This window comes from Poeciliopsis prolifica, unplaced genomic scaffold, assembly GCF_027474105.1.
Source record: "Poeciliopsis prolifica strain line A6 unplaced genomic scaffold, Auburn_PproV2 SCAFFOLD034, whole genome shotgun sequence".
NCBI lineage: Eukaryota > Metazoa > Chordata > Actinopteri > Cyprinodontiformes > Poeciliidae > Poeciliopsis > Poeciliopsis prolifica.
Window position 1 is genome coordinate 6,252,417 of NW_026562409.1, and position 19,546 is coordinate 6,271,962.

The window sequence follows — 19,546 nt, forward strand, 5'->3', positions numbered from 1 at the left end:
ATCCAAGCAACTGGGTGTGGTGCTCTCAGGACAGTAAATTGACTCATGAGCAGTAAAATACTTAAGTTGATCAAAATTTGCCAGTAAATACTAAATTTTTTATCTGATAAAGTCCCAGTAGCAGCGACTATGGAGAAGATCCAGTTTGTGTGATATTTGTTATGTTCTAAGGGAAGTAAGTGATTATCCAGTTTCAACAAAAAAAAATATTGTTGTTTGACGTTTAAGCTTCATGTGTAATGGCAATAAGGTCCAATGTCTCACAAGGAGGTACTTGAGTTTGTGTGTTTTCACTCCAAACTCCCTAATCCACAATAGTAGTAAACACAGAGAGTGCTGTGGGTTGGGAAAGATCCCCAGAGATCCAAACCGCTAGACTTCGATTCCTGTCAGCCTGAAACCTGGACCACCTCCCAGGTTTGTTACCACTTCAGGTTCACCATGGGTCCTTGGTCAAGTGTGTTTATAGCTAGAGTTTAAGCAAATATGAGTGGGCATGCATGTGGACTGGAACCAGTGGGTCCAAACAGTGGAACTGGCGATGGTATTATTCCTTTCTCTTAGCTGAAAACGAGCCTCCAGTGGAATAACTTAGCGGCATCTCTTGTTATGGTCTGGATTCTTTCCCAGCTTTTGAGTTGAAAAGTTCTCCTGGAGCTGAGCGGGCCAGTTGTGTGGTTTTCTGGATGTCTTGTGCCCCCATGCTGAGGGAGCACTGCCACCGCAGATGGGAGGGAAAACAGGCAGTAGCATCAGGTTAAGCTGCTCTTTGTTTAGAATACTTTTATTGTTCTTCATCCGTTTCCAAGGAGGGAATAAATAGCTCTGCCTAACCAAAGGATTCTGCTTCCCTCGCTGCCATAAGAAAGGCATTACCAGCGGTTACGGGTGTTCAGCCCCGGGTGGAAAGTTTCTTCTTCCCCCGTCTGTTTTTCTTTTGCAAGCACTTCTGGGACACGTGAAAGAAATGTTCTCTCTTCTTTGTCCTGGTCAACTTCCTCAAATTAAACATAAAGAATTTGGAGCGGGGTCTGATTCGTCACAGTCGGCCTCGTTTCTGTGAAATACTTGAAGAATTTGAGTCCAGCACATAATGTCAGGTGACGTTCGGGTTGTTTTTCTATGTTTTGATCCCAAGATTCTGCTGGCAACCATATCAACTCATACCTCTTAACCCTAACAGCACACAATCACTGGACTTTCTCTAAACCTAAAGAGTATTTATGTGAGAAATCTAGTGAATTCTGATAATCTGAACAGAAATAACGCAAAACCTGCCTTGTTGCTGCTTTTTGAAGCAGATAAGTAATGTAAGTAACATACATTGAACAATTAGAGCTTTTGGAAGATGTTTCCTAAACTATATATCTAGTACTGATTGTATGAATCAACAGAGCATGCCGGCTTTGACTTGCCATCTATTATGACAGAAATTCAAATATTTGCCTCGTTATGTAATCTCCTCTTTCAGTGATGAAGAATGGCGACAGTTTATTTAGCCTGGGAATTGACCTGTGCAGGAAAGATGGGTTGTAAAAATGAAGGGAACTCACTTTTAATGCCCCAACATTTCTGTTCTGTTCCTCACATTTCTTGCCTCTTTAAGGAAAGAACTTTATCTTTGCAATATGAAATCTTTCTCCTTTCTATATGCAATAAACATTTATCCTACATATCAGTTTATAGCAGCCACTCGCAGTCAAAAATAACTATAGTGATGTCAGGCTTTTTTTTAGCTGCACTGAGTTTATCAAAAAAGAACATTTTGAAGTTCAAAACTTGTGAACGTGTTTATGCCACTGCTGATTTGAATGCGTCTCAGAACAAGACTGCCAATGCCTCATGTGAAAATGATAAATGATGATGTGTTTGGCTTGATCCGTCTCCTCAGCTGGGTTTGTTCCCGACACACCCTTCGCATGTTTGAATTGCTGATCCGTAACATTAAGCTACGCCCTATTGTTCAACATTTGTTTTGACTTTTTTTCTCCTTGGTTGCATAACCCTTAATTTGAGCTGGAGACTTGTCATCATCACTTTAGTTATGACATGGCTGCAGTAATACCAATTATTTTCAGTGCTTCAAAAGTCTGAGTCGAAGCCTTTAGATTAACAATAGTGAAATGTGGCCCAAGATTTGTTTAACAGTTTAAATATGTTTTCTTGGCTGACTAATATTTATAAAAAATTGGCAACTTCTTTGTAGTAATACCATTTTACATCCTGAATAGTAGTAGTGAATAAATAAGTTAGTAGAAATCACACAATCTTTTAAATTTAAATTTGTGATTTAACAATGTATTTATTAGGCAGATAATAGAAAATAAAATAAGGAGTGATCATTAAAGAAAACTTGTTATCTTAATACTCTGCTATTAAAATCCTCCTTACAGTGACAATGTTGCCTTGCAGGAACACAGGTGAAAAGGAATTTCCCATCATGCAAGATGCAAGGGAAGTTACCAAGAAAACCGGCGCACAGAAAGCGATCTAGAGATAGTGTGACTAAGCTTGAGAGATAGCAAGTAGGGCAGACGTAAGGTGAAAACCTGAACCAGGACTTAGGGGAAAATAACGCCTACATGGATCTGGGCTCACAATTTTTACGGTAATGAAAAATAAAATCGGCTCATAATCGGATTTCTGAGAAAACCGACTTCCATTTGAAATATGGTCAGAGCTGACAAAATCGCATATTTTTAATAAAACCAAACTGACATTCCAGAATGTATTTTGTCCTCATGTGTACATAGAGGAAGTTACAAAGAATATTAGACGAGGCAGATGTGCATAGCCATTCCTAACACTTAGTAAAAAAAAATGTAAGTCATATTTTATTTTCTTCTTTGTGACAGTGCATGTAAAAATAACATTTTAGCAATGCTCTTTCTTTATAGCCTTTTAAAATGACTCCTCCTTCTTATCATCCATCCAGAAGTGTTTTATTATTTGACTGTGACGAAGGAAAGTGATTTACATAAACAAATATTTGATACCTGACCTGAAAAGGTTATGTAAGAGCTTCACCCAGATCAACCCTTGTAGGTGCAGTCAATGTGAAATAAAACTTTATTTTTAATACTTTATACAATAAGGGAATAATCTTTACATATTAATGTTAACTTCACCCAATACAAACTACTGGACTCTTTAGTATCTCACATCAATGTCACTTTAAAAAAACACCAACACTATTAATTTTAGTCCAAAGATTCAGACTAAAGCAGCATATCTGGTTGAAATGCATAGCGGGATTTGTTGAATCTTCATGAGCCAAGTTTTTTTTTTTATATATCACAAACTTTGCTGCACATGCAAGTATCAGACAAACTGTGGCTACATCTGTTATAAATCATTTTCTATTGGTCATCTCATATCCGAGTTTTCTAAGAAAGAGTGGCTAAAAGAGCCTCTTCTGTAACCGCGTCTGTTTGTGTGTGGATGCAGAATGGAAACAATACCATCTGGTGCTGAGAAAACAAACCTCACATGGAAGAGATGCGGGGGGAAGGAAGGCATAAAGGACACAGTTTAAAAAAAAGTAGAAGAAGAAGAAAGGAGGGCAGTTATGAACATTTCTGGCATTCCTCAGCTCCATGCAGCAGCAGGATTTTCTTCAGGGGAAGCAGCCCATCCAGCAAAGAGCCACCAGATTAGGACCCTGCAGGAAGTTCAGCTTTCTCCTCATTGGCTGCAGCACTGCTGAAGCAGCACAGAGCCAAAAACAGGAGGAAGAACACATTAAAGCAAGAATTCAGGCTCTGATATTGTTTAACCTGACACAAGTAAACATGAACGAGAAAGAAACTTTGCTACCTAAGTATTACTGCTGCTTCCTCTTTAAAGGATGCTGGCATTTCCTGTTCAGAGAAACTGTTGGATATTTATGGAAGTCTGGCCCAAGAGAGCACATTTTTTTTCCCCTCTGTGATACTCAGATTCTGTAAATAGGTATGTTGACTCGAAAAACAGATGCTTTACGAGCAGAGCCGACCAGAGCTGTGTGTTCGGGGTTGAGATCTCCCTTGTCTTTCAGCAGTTAGAATCAAACACACACAGGAAGGCAAACTGAGACACAGAAAAGATTAGAACATCATTATCCCTTTAAAATAAAGTCTATACTAGAACAATGACTAGTTCATGTAGCATGCAGCATATTATTGCTGTTTTTGTATTTATTGGGGCTTTCCTTGTTTAAGATCAAAATAAGGTTGAATTCCTGCTTGTTGATGCAAATCTCTTGGGATATTTTATGACCTTAAGGTGCTATTTTAGTTTCTGCTTAGATCCTCTAAGTACAGAATGAGAAGAAGCTTCTTAAGCAGTCAAAGGGTCAAACATTAGACCAAAATCTACAGCATCCTCCCCATTGGTGAAGATGTGTATAAAATCTTTCCTGAAAATCTTTAAGAAAGTTTTCTCCACCAGAAAAATCAGATGCAGTTTCTAGAGTCTGAGATTAATCTCTCTCCTTCCTTTACCTTTCCTTTCACTCTATGAGGTGGCAAGATCAACTCTCTGCTTAGACTTGAAGATCACAGTTCCAGTTGTTTTGACTTGTTCTTTAAATTTTTTAACCATTTACTGAGTTTGGTGAGAAAATGTTTTCTTGCAGCCTCATCTTGAGTTACTGCAACATGCATCTATCTACCTTGCTAGAGGGCATGTTCTCTTGCTTCTACTGTTTTGATGAGAGTCTGAAAAATGCTGGAAACTAGAATGTTTTAGATCATTCTTTAAAAGAAAGCAGAACCTGAAGCTGGTTCAGTGACATTTATTCACCAGTTGTGTTGTATTTTTAGAGTGAACATTTCTTCTTCTTGTCGTAATAGCCCTCAAGTTAAAGGTGCTGCTTCTCTAAAATGCTCAGTGTAAGATGCGCTACTGAAATGAAAATGTTTTGGATAGTTTTGAACACACCTTTGCCAGAGGTACCAATAAATGTGAAGGTGCTTTAAGCTTACAATTACGTGTTCTATAAAAGTGCATTCCAGTAGGAAGATTTTCACTTGTTTCCTTGTATAATCATGTCAAGATTGTTAAATACTTCATAAATATATGTGTTGGGAGCCTCCTCCAGACATTTTTCCTTTGCAATTAAATAGAAGCAACAGATGGAAACAATAAATTTAGATGCTAGGTGTTAGCTGAAACGTCTGAGAGTTTGAGTTTTTCTTTTTCCTTTTCAAAGAATTTATCATCATTTTGTTCCTGATAGCACAAGCAGCGATGCCAAAGTGGCAAGGAAAAATTTAGCTCATCTTAGTCCAGACCTCACAGTTATGTTTGTTGGCAAATGTATGAAATGCAGTACAGACTTCCTGATTAAGTTTTTAATGGATGTTTACTTATTTATCTCAATTTTTATTCATTTTCAAAGAAGGGCAAACTGAGGTATTTTATAGCATATTTCTGGTGCTTGTGTGCTTTAACATAAACCCCCCTCAGTTATAATGAGTGATGTAGTGAAATGTGTAATGGCATGTTTTCCTGCACACATGCAGATCTCTGCTTGTATTTTCATGTTTCATCCAAATTTCCAGACTTAGCACTAAGACTTTACCCGACTATAGATCCCTGGAGCTACCAGTTGTCTGCCTGTCTCTGGTGGTAACTGGGCGAGAGTCCAGGTGCACCTGAGCCGGGCCACTAAATTATGAAAAGGTGACACAGGACCCGTAACCAGGCATGCACACACTCACAAGTAACTAAGGTCTTATTTGGTTAACCCATTAATTTAACAGTGATGATTTTGAACTGTGGGAGGAAGTTAAGAGAACCCAGAAACAACAAATGTGACTTTTTATAAGAGATCTGTTCTGATCAGGTTGCAGACATTTACAGTTCTATTTTTTCTTCTCTATGATGACATCGGTGCTGTACTTATTTTGACACTATAGAAAATGTCCTATGTTGTCTAACAGGTCTGTGACCTCAAGATGTCGATGTGGACGTGTCTCTTTAGTCTCTGCAGAGTGGTTCCTAATACATTGGGCTAATTAATACAGAGTAAACCGAGCATTATTTTGAAAGTAATAAAAAGTCTAATAGCAAGTTTTCTATTACATTAGACATTGTAGAGTTATCCTAGCCTGGCCATTGCCTCTCTATGCAATTCTGCTCTATTCTCACTATAAAGAGTTAATTTAATGTTGTAATGTTTTGACATCAGGACCGCATGCCAGTTGTGTTGAATGTCTAATTCAAGGAAATATATATGCAAAAGTTCACTGTTCCAAGACAATTAAATGTTATATTGCATGTATAAACTTGATAAGCTACGTTTAATCAAAGGGGGTCAAGTAGTTTTTACGACTCAAGATAAATGTAATGTAGCAGAAGGAAGAGAAAATATTGACTTTGAATTGTAAAGGTTGATGACCTGTCCTATACAAATAAGGTGCTTCAATTCTTTAGTTAATTGAAAATTAAATATAGATCTATTTCAATAAGTATATGACAACAGTGTTTGATACAAAACCACATGTATTTTCTTTTTTTCTTAGTACATTTCGCAATGCATGCCATAACAAACATGTGTTTATATTAACATGATGTCCACAAGGACAAATGCAAACCTTTCTGAAATTCAAAAAGGAAAACAGGAATGAATCTAAGTTACTGTAGAAAAAGGAATATCGTATTGATGCTAAACGTTGACAACTGGTGGAAAATTGTTTGTTTTTCAGGTTAATTCTTATAGCTCACAATATAGTTTAGTACTTTCTTAGTTTTGATATATATAGATACCTATATATCTAATATATATATATATATATAGTTATATAGATACATATATATAGTTATATAGATACATATATAGTGATATAGATATATCTATCTATATATATAGATAGATATATCTATATATATATTAAATAATCGGATGCTCTCAGACTTCTATGGTTTCTTGGACAAAAAGCATGAATCTAGAAGCAACCTTGCATCGTGGTACAAAACATCTTGTGCAAAAGCCCAAAACATAAGGTTGAACTGAATTTAACAAGAGTGACTGAAAAAACAAACAAAAAAACATGGCACATTAAGGTCATGTGGGAAAAACAGGGATGAAAAACTGTTTATTTGTACAGTACACTGTGCAACAGTGGATTGTGCTTCATGAGCCTTTAATTCAACAAACAAAATAAAAATGTGCTCAAGATTGTCTTGAAAAATAAGAATGCTACTATATCAGCCATAATCTCAGGCATTTATGTGGCTTGAATATTAAGGGGCTGAGGCAAGATGAGTCAAACATAAATAAACATTAAAAAAACAACATTTCATGTCTGGCTTCAGCATAGGTGCTGCCCTCTGTTGCATTTCCTTTTTTTTTTAAATAGAACCAGGTTTCAGTTCTTTACCGTCTTCAAAGGATTGCAGAGAAAGTATTTACAAGTCAACAGAGGGATAAATTATTCTGATGCGCGAAGAACGAAAGAACTGCAACCCAGTCCAATAGGCTGGATAGGTCAAAAGAAACCAGTGCAGGGGACAGTGTGCAGCCGAGTTCAGTTCTGTCACTCTTAAGGCAGCGGTGCAGTCGTGCAACAAGGTCCTTGTGTGTCATCTCCCACATTTTTTCTGCTTCGTCCGTCCTCAAATGCTTCTCCTGCTGTGCAGTTTTTCCAAATGCGTTCAAAAGCACAGTCACACAAAAACAGGCAGAGGTATGAAGCCACAAATAGTTCAGCTCAAAGACATCACAGCAGTAAAGGCAGCCAGGCGTAAAGCAGCCGCAGAGCACGGCCCTGCAGCTGCAGGCTCCCTGGCTCCTCAGCCTCTGCTCCGTTCAGTTTGGATCCATCTTGTCTGTCACCGCAAGTGAAACTTGGGTCAGCATATCAGCTCCTGCTTTATTTCGGACCGCGTGCGGAAAGGAGGCTCGCTGAAGGAGAAGGCATGGCGGCCCGTCTTCAGCTCGCCCTGAACCGGGCATATGAGGAACGATTCAAAGGCCAGTTCCGGAGAGGGAGCCGGGCTCTCGGGCTCCGACTCCGACTGGCTCATCTCGGGCTCGTCGAGCGAGGAGGCCGACATCGCGTGGAGGTGCTGGTGGGAGGGGGGTTGGGGGTTCAGCCAGGGGTGATTGAGACATTCTTCTGCCGTGGCTCTCTTCCTGTACACACAAACACAATAACACTGTGGATGAGTGGAAATTCCCAAACAGTTTGTATAATCATTGGATGGCCTGGGTCTTCCGAATTCAATCAATTCTCTCAGACGTCGGGTATGTTCCTTTTCATCACTGGTTTTGCAAAACCACATAAACAGTACTTTCAGCTCTAAAAAATGTTGTTCCCTTTGTCTCATTAAGACCCAAAATCATAAGAAAAACTTGCATTTCCCCCCTATTGCAACAGATTAGTGGTTGCAATTAAATGATACTGACTCGAGATTGTGGCTTTGGCCGTGAGACAGACAAATTACAGCTGCAAACGAAGGCCTCTTTGCTGGAGCAGTCTAATTAGGGTAGAAGTGAGGTTAATCAGAACTTTTTCTTTTCTTTCAACAGACTTGCAAGGATGTTAATTTTGTGTCCAAATAAATAAAATGAAATTTTTTTGTAAATGATGCAAGTTTGTAGATAGAATTTGCGGAAAGAGGAAATGACTTTGTCCCACAGTAATGTGAATCACGTAACTTCACGCGTGTAGTTCTGCTTGTTGCGAACATGACTCACTTCCTTGGTGTGAAAATCCATTTAAGGTGATGCAGATAGAAGCAGATTATTGATTCAGCTCAAAGAATCCGATTAACTTCATCTTTAAGTCAATTGCACAACCAAGGAATATTTTCAATTCTTATTTTGCTGTAGAGAAAATCTGCCACTCAATTCAAAGAAGCCAGACCAACAGTACTAGATGCCTAAAGGGAAGAAATAAAATGCTTCCATACACATAAAAAATTATTGTTTGCAAATAAAATCCTCACCTGGGGTTTTTCACCAATAAGGACTTGATAAAGTCAACTGCCAGGGAGGAGATCCCTTCAAATGTGTCCTGCGAATAATCTACATTGACTTGGGAAATGTTGAGGAATGTCTCCTGCTTGTCATCACCCAGAAATGGAGACTCGTGCGTCAGCATGACGTAGATCAGGACCCCAATACTCCTGGAAAAGAAAGAGGAAGGAGGATGTTATGGGGCAAAGTTGTCTTCTTACATGGTTTCACACAATTCACAATGACTAATCTGCCTGACTTCCTTTGAGCCATGATCCTAACCATGATCCTGCACCAAGTTGATAAACACAGAAGAATTTGCAAAATGTTGTCTAAACTAAACACTACTGGAAATACCAACTTATTTTCCCACATTTTGAAACATCAAAACAGAAAACTGCTAAAAGTGCAAATAAAATTGTCTCATGACAATTTTTACAAAGTTTTATGTACAAGGCAGCCAGCCGTATTGGATTTTACAATTATTCAAAGGATTTTTCCAACATTAAGCTTGAACATTTCGCCTTTTAAGAAAAGAAAAGTTATAATTAAATTCTATTCTTCAACCAGTTATCTAATAGATATTTCATTTTGTATCCGAATACAGTTGTTGTATGGCAGGGGTTTCGAACCTTCAGTCTTCGAAGGCTAATAGCCTACGGCATTAAAAACTAAACTCTAATCAAATGACTGCATTACCTCTTTGACTTGCAAGCCTGACAATGTTTTAATTCTTTTATTCATGCTGAATCAGTGATGTATGTATTCCATTGTATTAAAATAAATTAGCAAAGTAGCGCCCTTACCACATATCTGTAGCAATGCTGATGGGTTCATAGTTCAGGATTTCTGGTGCTGAAAATGAGAAGCACAAACCCAATTAGTCATGAATTATGAGGCCTCAAATGTGAACAGATACATGCGAATCTGAGAACTTAAAAGCTGACACCAGAACTTACCCACATATTCTGGGGTACCCAGAATCTCTCTGACCTCTGTGATCTTGTCCATCCGTCTGGACAAGCCAAAGTCCACAATACGAATATCCCCCAGGGGTTTGGTACTGGTCAACAAGATGTTCTGGGGCTGGAGAAAAAACACACAAAGATTAGGCAAAGTTCTGTTACATAATCACTATATATACACACTTGAAGTGATCTGAGCTCTTACAGCCAGCGTCATCAGCTGTCCGTGTGAATGATTTCAAGGTATTCTGCCTAGACACTTCTGACAAGATTAGGGTGTAGTTCATTAGCTTACAGGCTGCTGTTCTGATCTTAGATCATTCACTGAGCCTGTTGGGTTCCTCTTGGCTACACCACTAGGCTTGTTTAGCGGTTGGAAAAATCAAAGTGTGAATACAACTTAGTCTACTTCTGAGGATGGGTAAGTGGTAAAGTTCAATGAATGTGTGGTTTTGTGAGAAACCAAAATAAGGCTGAATGCATTGAACTAAACAATAGCTATGTTAAGACCACTGAACTCATTCCTCAAACGAACACAGTCACTACACACCGAATGAGCTCTGGTTGCATAACAGAAAAACCCTCTTTCTCACTGTGCGCCTCAAGGGCATAATTTGTCCTCCCATGTCCTAGAAATTGTGTCCTTACTTTCAGATCCAGATGGACAACATTGTTTCGATGCAGGAAGGCGACTCCATTCAGGATCTGCTTGGCTAGTCGTATCACATCTTTCTCTGTGAAGGCTTCGTCGTTATCAGCCACGCACTGGTCAAAGATCTCCCCACCTGCAGCGCTGCAGCGACAGCACAAGACGGAAACATTGGAATAAATGAATTACATTAGTTACCAGCAACATATAGGAACCTACATTTCTGCAAAAGTTATATTCATTACTGTACTTTGGTTTTAAAGATCAAAGTTCGTCCACATCTACACATATAGGAGGGCTGAACATAAATCAATAACCTTTTAGGCATCCTGCCTGTGAGTGTACCTTCCTACTCTGCGAAAAAAATGATTGAGATAAGAATGTTACATGAGGTAAGAGGCTGGGATAAGATCTATTACAGCCTGATATATAGCTATTGAGTTCAGTAAAATAGGAGGAAGAAGCAGAGGCCAACAATGCAAAACTAATCAAAGCCTAGAACATTGGTGAATACAAAAGGAAATTATGTTAAACCTGCATGAAGTCATAAAGAGGGGGTAGGGTAACCTCAGTCTGCAAAATTGCTGACTTGTTTGCTAAATAAATAATTTTGGACTCAAAGTTTTCAAGGCAGAAATTGTCAGATTCTTGATGGTTCTTGGTGTTCTTGTGCAACACAGTTAAGTAGAGTGGAGACATAGTGGATTTATGTTAGATACCCAAGATTAGTCAAATCAGAACCTCAAGCTGAAAGGTCTCCCCTCTCAAAAAAAACTACAACCATGTGCTGGGGATTTAGAAGGCACACATACTTTTCATCCTCAGAGGGAAAGCTTTAGGAGCAAGCTCTGGGCACGATGTTACATAACCATTATTTTCTTGTCTCTTTCTTGGCCTCTACTTTTAACAAATTTGGTAAAATAACATGCCATGGCCATTCATAAACTGTTTATTGATTTTAACTGTATCAACAAACATCTGACCTCCATAAATAATGAAAGTTCTCAAAGCAGCTAAACTGTTTACACTGACATTTGTTTCATTTCTACACCAACTGGATGCAATTCCAGTCTGCATGCTTCAATTTCACTGAATATTTTTGACATCAGTGGCAAGAAGAAAACCTTTTTTCTTCCTGAGTCACAGTTTCCAAAACTAAACTTAAATCTGTCAACGTTAATTTCTAGTGCAAGTACTTTCAAAGTCCAACAGCTAAGCACCTGAAAGAACAAAGTGCTTCACTGCCTTCATAAAGCTGTCAGCAGAGAACTATCTAGGAATTTCCTATCTCGATAAAGTCTGTTTTGCTTAAATTCAATAGAGGCAACATGTTTTAACCAAGAACGCTTTGTTTTCCTTCTTTCCAAGAAAGCTATTAAACGCATTTGATGTTGTTTTGGGAGCAAAAGTGTCTAACTCAGTGGGAAAATGTGTAAAAGCCTGAAGTCAGTTTCAATGATGAGGAAAAGAGACAGAGGAAAATAAGTTATTGACTTTGTTAAGAAAAAACTAACTCTGCTATAATCTGCAGCAGAAGCCATTTCATCAAAGCCAATATTGGCAGACCACTAAGCTTAGGCACTCATTTTCATCAGCACCCTGCCAACCAGTGTCACCAAGGATAACCTTACAGTTGGATAACTTTCCCGGACAATACTTTGTGCCGGTAATGGTTCAGTTGAAGTCCAGTGAGGTCGGTGTTATGTCACATACTGATATTTAAGAAAAAAATAATAAAAAACAGGAGACCATTTAAAGGAAACATGAAAGGATTTACTTTTAAGAAATAAGAGACTGAAGCAATGCATATTTTACATCCTTAATTTACTATAATTAGTTTAAGTTTGTGTGATTTGAACAAAAGCTGATAAAGTTTTAGGTATGTGCACAAGTAAAGGAAATGAAAAGCTACGTCACTATGACTGGGAGATCTAGTGGCTAAAAGTAACTTTGAGAAGTCATTTGTCATCAAAGTGACAATCTGTAAAATCTGTCATCATCTTGCTGCAGGTTTCTTTGGAACTGACACAGCTTGCACTTTCAGGTTATCAGAAATCAGCCTTTGGCATTTCTTTGTCTTTGGCAAGGATGTGGTTGTGGCTGTGACGTGTGCATGAATGCATGCACGACATCTTAAACAAGCATGGGGCTGTGCAACCTTTGGTAGCCTCGCTTGACACTTACATTTAAAGCCACAGGAAATGGAAAATGGTTTGCAATTCTTGAAAATGAGGTTAGACACTTCAGAAATGCAGCTTCGAACTGGTTTATGGGTTTCACCTTTAGCGTTACAGCAGTTTGACACCTTGTGTGCAAGGAAGGCGATGGTGTCTGACATTTAAAAGGCCTGCTGCTGAGTATTATGATATTGTTTGTGTGCAGTAAGGGTAACTGAGAACCTATGCTGACTGACCTACTGTTATGTTTTCTCTGCAGGCAGGGGGAGTTGAACTGTGGTGTTACTTCCCCTTCCACACTTGATTCAAGTAGTGAAATGCTGCCACAGAGCAGCTTTTGTTCTGCAGAAGCATTTCATGTCTGGGATGGGAATGACCAGTGAGGGCTTCAGTTTGGTCAACTGAGCAGTACTGTAAAAAGGTACGTTAGCCATCTATAATGAGTCAAATGAGGTAATCCGTCCACAAAGCAGCCTTTCCGAATTCTAATTGCACAATGTCATCGTAGCAGCCAAGAGACAGTCACATCTTACATCATTCAATCAAAACAGTCAGCAACCAGACAGCCAGTAGGATTAATCTGTTTTAGTGTCAATGTCTGGCTAGTTCCCATGTGTAGTTGAGGCCAGAACACTGCCTTAAGCACTGATCAGCAAATTTTAAATGAGTAATCTGTGGTTCAACAAGTCATTTACACATGCACTTTTGCAGCATTAGCATTTAAAGTGACAGTTTCTGTCATCTGCCACAGCAAGAACCTGATATGGTAAAGCAGGAAGAGCGAATAACCACAGAGAATTTCCATATGAGGGAGACTGTATGCAACAATAACTCAAGGCTGCATATTAGACGCATGTCTCTATTCACAAACAAACCCAGAAGCTATGCCCATGCAAAGCACAGGATGTTGCATGACAAAATGTGCTCTGACGTAAAGATCAACTAAAAAGGAACATTTTTCACATCAACTCGAAACTGGGTGAGCAACCAGACAAAGGATGCTTTTGTTGGCCGACGATTAAGAGATTTTCTGATCTTAAGTGATGAAAAGCCGCATCATTAGATTGCAGCTTTTCTGAAATGATAAATTATTGAGAAAATGACTATAGCATCCATCTCATCAACAGTAGAACAAGGAGGGACAACTTTGTTTGCAAACAGAAACACTTATGTAGGGTTTCTGCATTTTTTATACAGTTTGAAAGTGCTGACTTACCATTCCAGAACGAGGATAATTTCGGAGGTGGTTTCGTAGACCTCGTGCAGTCCCACCACATATGGGTTGGCCTTGGCCAGCTCCAGCACTGCTATCTCGTTGAAGATGTCCATGCAGCAGTCTGCTCCCTTTCGTCTCTTTCGCAGAAACTTGGCAGCATACTGCTTTCCCGTTGCCTTCTCTGTGCATTTCTTCACCACAGCAAATTTTCCCCTGGGAACCAAAAAGGGGAGATATGAAGGGAGTGATTAGCGAAGAGACAGACAAATGACAATGAGTGATTGTTTCCAATGAAGCAGGTTATGAATTTATGCATGACAAAAGGATGGACTTTGGACTGACACAAAGATAAGGCTGTTCAGAAGCATCATTTGAACGCACAGACTGTCACTGACTGCCATTATGCTCTGCTAAGAGGGTAGAATCAGATGTTCAGTTGAATTTTCTTATTCTCCTCCCTTGCCTTTAGTCTTCAGAAGGGTCTGACAAAAGGCAGATAAGCCTAAAACTTTTGGCAAGTGCTGCTGAAAGTGGGCAAGGACCTGATAAGTGTATAAGTACAACAAAAATGCAACAATTGAGTTGCTGGAAATCCAAATAATGAAAATAGAAAACACCCGACTGAATGATAATAAAATAAATTCTGAGATAACTTTTTCAGCACATGAAGTAAAGAAGGTACTAAGGGTCACCCACAGCTGCGGCAGGACGTCCGATGTGTGCAAAATTGCCACCAAGTGTCAAACTGACACAATTACCCACCGTCCCCTCCCATGCTGATAATAAGGCCTTGTCCACTTCCCTTTCTTCCCAGCTGACAGCAGCAGAGACAAATGGATCAGTGTTGATGCCTCCGCCCAGACCCTTAGCAAGAGACTGATTCTCATTTGACAAGTCATACAAAAGCTGACCAGTCAGCTAAAAACAGCAGCCTCCAGACCAGGACCACCCACCAGACCCTGATCAGACAGTGGGTAATTTGCTCTAGGTCTGTTGGAGTGTTATAAGCATGCAAAAAAGTGGACACTACACTGTAAACATCTATGTCCAAGAAATAACTCTGAGTCTCTGTGAAAACAGAGTTGAATGTGAACAGTTGAAGAGCAGGAATGAATATAAATGAAAACACCAGTCAGCATGGTTTCAGACAAATTCCCACAGTTTTAACCCAAGACCACTATGCGCCTGACCAAAAACAGCAACTCTTCTGGCTTAGCTCTGTGTTGGCTCTTATCCGGGCTGCTGGGAGGCCCGGACTCTTCATCCCTTGTGTAGTTAACCAGGCACACAGAATGGTGATGTGTCACCGTTCGGCGTGAAAAAGACGAAAGCCGTCACAGCCTTTTTACACTTAATTAGCCAAGTTCAGATCTGTGGGCTGGGAACTACATATGGACTGAAAAGAATTGACAAGTGGAAACATAAAAGAGCAACAGGAGGCCTTTTCAAAGGTTGACAGCAGGTCAGAGGTCACCAAACAAGGCCATCTTCCAGCTGGCTATGTTCACACTCATGTTTCAGAAGCACAGAACATTTAGGTAATACTTCAACGAGAAGTTTTGCTTCACTCATTGTATTTTAATTTTTTCCAAACGTACGAGGAATTTTTAAACCCTGACATTTAAAGTTGCCATTATGTAGAGGAAACTATTAACTTTTAGATTTATCTTCCAACAGAATCTGTTAAAACAATTGTTATCCATCTTTACAGTAACACAAAACTAATTCCCCTTCCTCCACTTGAGAGATTTAGGCACTTTGACCATGAAATCAGCTTTCTGTTGCGTCTGTGCTTTGTCTCCCTTAGCAGGTCACTGACTCATGTCAGATGTGAAATGACAGCTCTTGCAGCTTGTAGATTCCTGTTTCTCATGCAGACGAGCAGTTCCTGTTCCTGGTTTTGACTCAATCTCATAACTTAAAGCAGGATGATGAAGCTTGAAAGAAAAGCCACTGAGCCCCATGGCTTCTTTAACTGAACATGGTTAAAGGAAGGCAACTGTGGAGATATTGAAACAGACACTACCTGTCTCTAATGTGGAGAACAAATTAATGTACAGACTTTACACTTGATTTCCTGCTGTGTCTGCATACATTCCTTGACCTAATGCGATTATGGGGCCTGATCTCAGGATGTTGTTGGGTTGAAATCATGAGAAGCGGAAGGAGTTTTAGAGGTTTCTCTAATCTGTACCTCATGGGCAACCTGAGGCCACCAGTGGTTGGTGTCACAGTTATCAGAGTCTGAAAGCAAAACTGACCCACTCCTAGCAATCAGAGTACCAACAGTCTGAAGGGAGGGTACACAACATGAAGTTGCAATACTAATACTGAAAATAGTATGATTAACCAAATTACCTCATAAATCTCTTTATTAGCACAGTAACTATGACAATACAACTGGGACTAGGATCTTGATAAGAGATATAGTCATAAAGAACAGGATAAGTCTATCAAATATGTTTTTTTTTTCAAATTGAATGACAGGGATCTGAAATTTTATATCTCCTATATAAGCAGTCCTTTGCTAATGTTATATTGCTCACAAAGATATTGAAATAAAAAATTATAGATATTCTTCAAATCTACATTTAACAAATTCTAATTGAAACAAACAAGAATCTTGCATTAAGCTTGGAAGATAGGCATAAGGATGAAAGACAAACAAGGTTATCTAATGAAAGCTTGATAGAAACAGGAAGTGTAAACTGTCAAGAACATATTTTTAAGTTTGCACTACAACCAATAATTTGTGTTTTGGGGATTGTCTTATTGCATGAAACTGTTGATTACCATGACAACAATTATTTAGCATAAATCCGATGGCCACCTCAAGAGATCTGAAACTTTTACAACCACAATATTCAACCACAAACGTGGGCATACTACAACAGCTGAAGAGTAACCCTCAAAGTGATGCAGTGAATAAGTGCATAAGTAGGAAACATTAGTGTCCTTCTAATGTTGACAGCAGCGCCGACGTAAGAAATCTGGGCTAGAATTTCAGTTTGTGAAACCCTTTAACTTCATTCTTCTTCACAAGGCATCTAAAATATTCAATAACAACAATAATCTGTTCGGAAACGTTAAGCCGAGATCCACTAAAGCGCATTAGTAGTGCGCGCGCCCCCGGTGCCAAGCGCTCCTACCTCACGAGACAGAATGCGGCACAATAAATGTTCAATTAACGCGCTTTCCAAGCACGTGAACAGAGTAAATCTAAAATGTTCACAGGATTTTCGATTACTGATGTATTGTTTCAAACTCTGACCCCTGAGGCTACACTGCCAGAGAGTCAGCTGACGGATTTTCGCCGCGGTTGTGTTCAGAAGGCGCAACAGAAACAACTCACCTGCCCAGTTCTTTGCCCACCAGCTCGTAAATGGTAGAGAACGGCTCTTTTCTTGTCTTCGTGTGGATTTCGGTCACAATCCCGTTCTTGTTCATTGCTGCTGAGTTTGGCACTGAAGTCGCTCCTTGGAAATAAACACTCTCCTTTCCGCAACAAACATGAAGGGGAAAAAAAACACGATTTTCGGTTCAGCTCAACTAACAGCTCGCATAATAAAAAAAACGAGTGGGCTTGAGCCACAGAAATAAATGTGAAAACACCGGGAGGCTATCCAGGTTGGTCCCAACCGAGAAGATGTTGCTGGCATGAGTGTTTCACTGTATCTGTGAACTGAGTCTGACTGCTACTATGATACGGGGAAATAAACGTCTCGTGAGGAACCAGCCTCTGTTCCTGACGCGCCGCATTACAAAGCCAATCACAGCTGACTGTGGGCGGACCCGAGAGTCAGCTGGCGAATGGAGGCAAGGTGTTTACCGATGCAGGTAAACTGACGTAAGGCTCTTCTTTTTACTGTTTGGTTTATTACAGTTGCTACATAAACTAAAACTAAACTGAAGATAATATCAGTTTAAATTCGCCAATAGTTTAGCTAGATTAAAGTGTCCTTTTTTTTTTTACAGCTTTTCAAAAGTGACTCCCTTTTGCCTACATTCACTGTGCCATAGATTAGTTATCTGAAACAATGCTCAGAAGTTTGACTCTTCTGAGCAGTGGTTCTTACATGACAGCATAATATATTTGCTGCAGACATCCCTGGTCTGAATGTCCTGTTCAACCACCATATCCTAAGGCAGCTTTATTGAGCAAAGATCTGGTGACTCTGTAGGTCATCAGAGTGCAGTTTGAGTTCATTTGAAGTTTGTGACATGGTGCCACTTCCTGCATCACAAGGTGTTGCATACAGCAAACTATCGTCAGCCAACAATCTTAATATTACATCTTAATATTACAGGGGCTCATTGGACCAGGCAACATTTTTTCTACTATTTTGTACCCCTTTGTGAATTGTTGTTTTTGTTGTTTTTGTGCTGCTCGTATGTGTTCGTATGACACGAACACATCGTATGTGTTCGTGTCATCAGTCCTTGCTGAGCACTCAGTTTTTATCTATAATAAAGATTAAAAAAACATTCTAAAAATCTAATTCAAACATAAAATAAATTTCTTGGGTTTTGTCGTTGGTATGTGTTTTCTTTTCTCACTGCTTACTTTTGGTTTGACATCATCTTATATAAGACTCTTTTTCCCACGTCTTATTGTATTGTGGATTGAAAGATGGCCTGAAGGAACAAGAGTTCCCCGTGCAGCATTTTTCTTATCTGTGAGAGAGTTGTTTGTCTGCTCATTGAACCTGGATGTCATCAAAGAGGAATTCATGGCATTCCACCAAACAACTTTTTAATGTGCTCTGGTATGATCGGAAAAGGTGAAGCATAATTCTCGGATGTTCTTGTTGTTGAATACATAACTGTTTCACATACAACCGAATCAAGTAAGCGGGCTTGGTATTCATGGCTCGCATAGCGTAACGATGTGAGGATGACTTGGTGTTTATTGCCGCAAGTTCTCCAGAAACAAGTATGAAACCAAAATGTTTCACTGACCAATGTCTGGGCTGCAAACCCTTAAGGGCAACAAATACCTATTTTTTATTTCTATATGTTTTCTTTTTTTTTCTACTACATGCTTGAAGCAATTGTAAGCTTTTTGCTTTATTCGATTGGATGTACTGGTACAAGCCTAGAACCATCACATTTATCGCCGCTGAACAAGTTATTTCTTGTTCTCACCAAATATAGAAGGGAACAGTGATTTAAAGAGACAAGATCCATGCATAACAAGTTTCTCTGTGCTGGTTATACAGCCTGTGGCTGCGCGCTTAGTGAGTTGTTGGTCACATGCGCTGCATAGCTGTTATCTCGTAGACAGAGCAGGATTTGTTGAATCTTATCAAACTAAAGCTAATTTTGATGCCTTAAATAGCAGCTGATTAAAAAGCAAACTATTGAGAGTGGCAATACCTCAGGCCAGACCAAAACCTTACCATCCAGAGAAAGAAAGCTCACAATGTCTGTTCCACCTCCACAAATTGCTACCTTATGTTTGATTGAGCCTACTGTGTAGGCTTGACCCTTTTTCTCATGCAGGGCCTTCCATTAAAACCCAGCTTGGAGTTCAGAGGAACCATGTTGGTGAAGGAGCTCTACCTGACCTCAGAGGAATAATAAAAACACATGCCA

The 19,546-nt window shown here is 39.4% G+C and overlaps 1 protein-coding gene across 1 annotated transcript; it reads right to left on the reverse strand.

Moving 5' to 3' along the window:
• Nucleotides 1-6,468: 6,468 nt before the first annotated feature.
• stk17al (serine/threonine kinase 17a like) lies at nucleotides 6,469-17,638 on the reverse strand. Its single transcript, XM_055052184.1, has 7 exons — nucleotides 17,304-17,638; nucleotides 13,952-14,164; nucleotides 10,558-10,702; nucleotides 9,904-10,030; nucleotides 9,751-9,799; nucleotides 8,935-9,114; nucleotides 6,469-8,119 (listed from the first exon to the last, which is right to left on the reverse strand). Exons 1-7 carry the CDS (start codon nucleotides 17,396-17,398, stop codon nucleotides 7,837-7,839), a joined length of 1,092 nt encoding a protein of 363 aa, XP_054908159.1. The 5' UTR covers nucleotides 17,399-17,638; the 3' UTR covers nucleotides 6,469-7,836.
• Nucleotides 17,639-19,546: the final 1,908 nt, after the last annotated feature.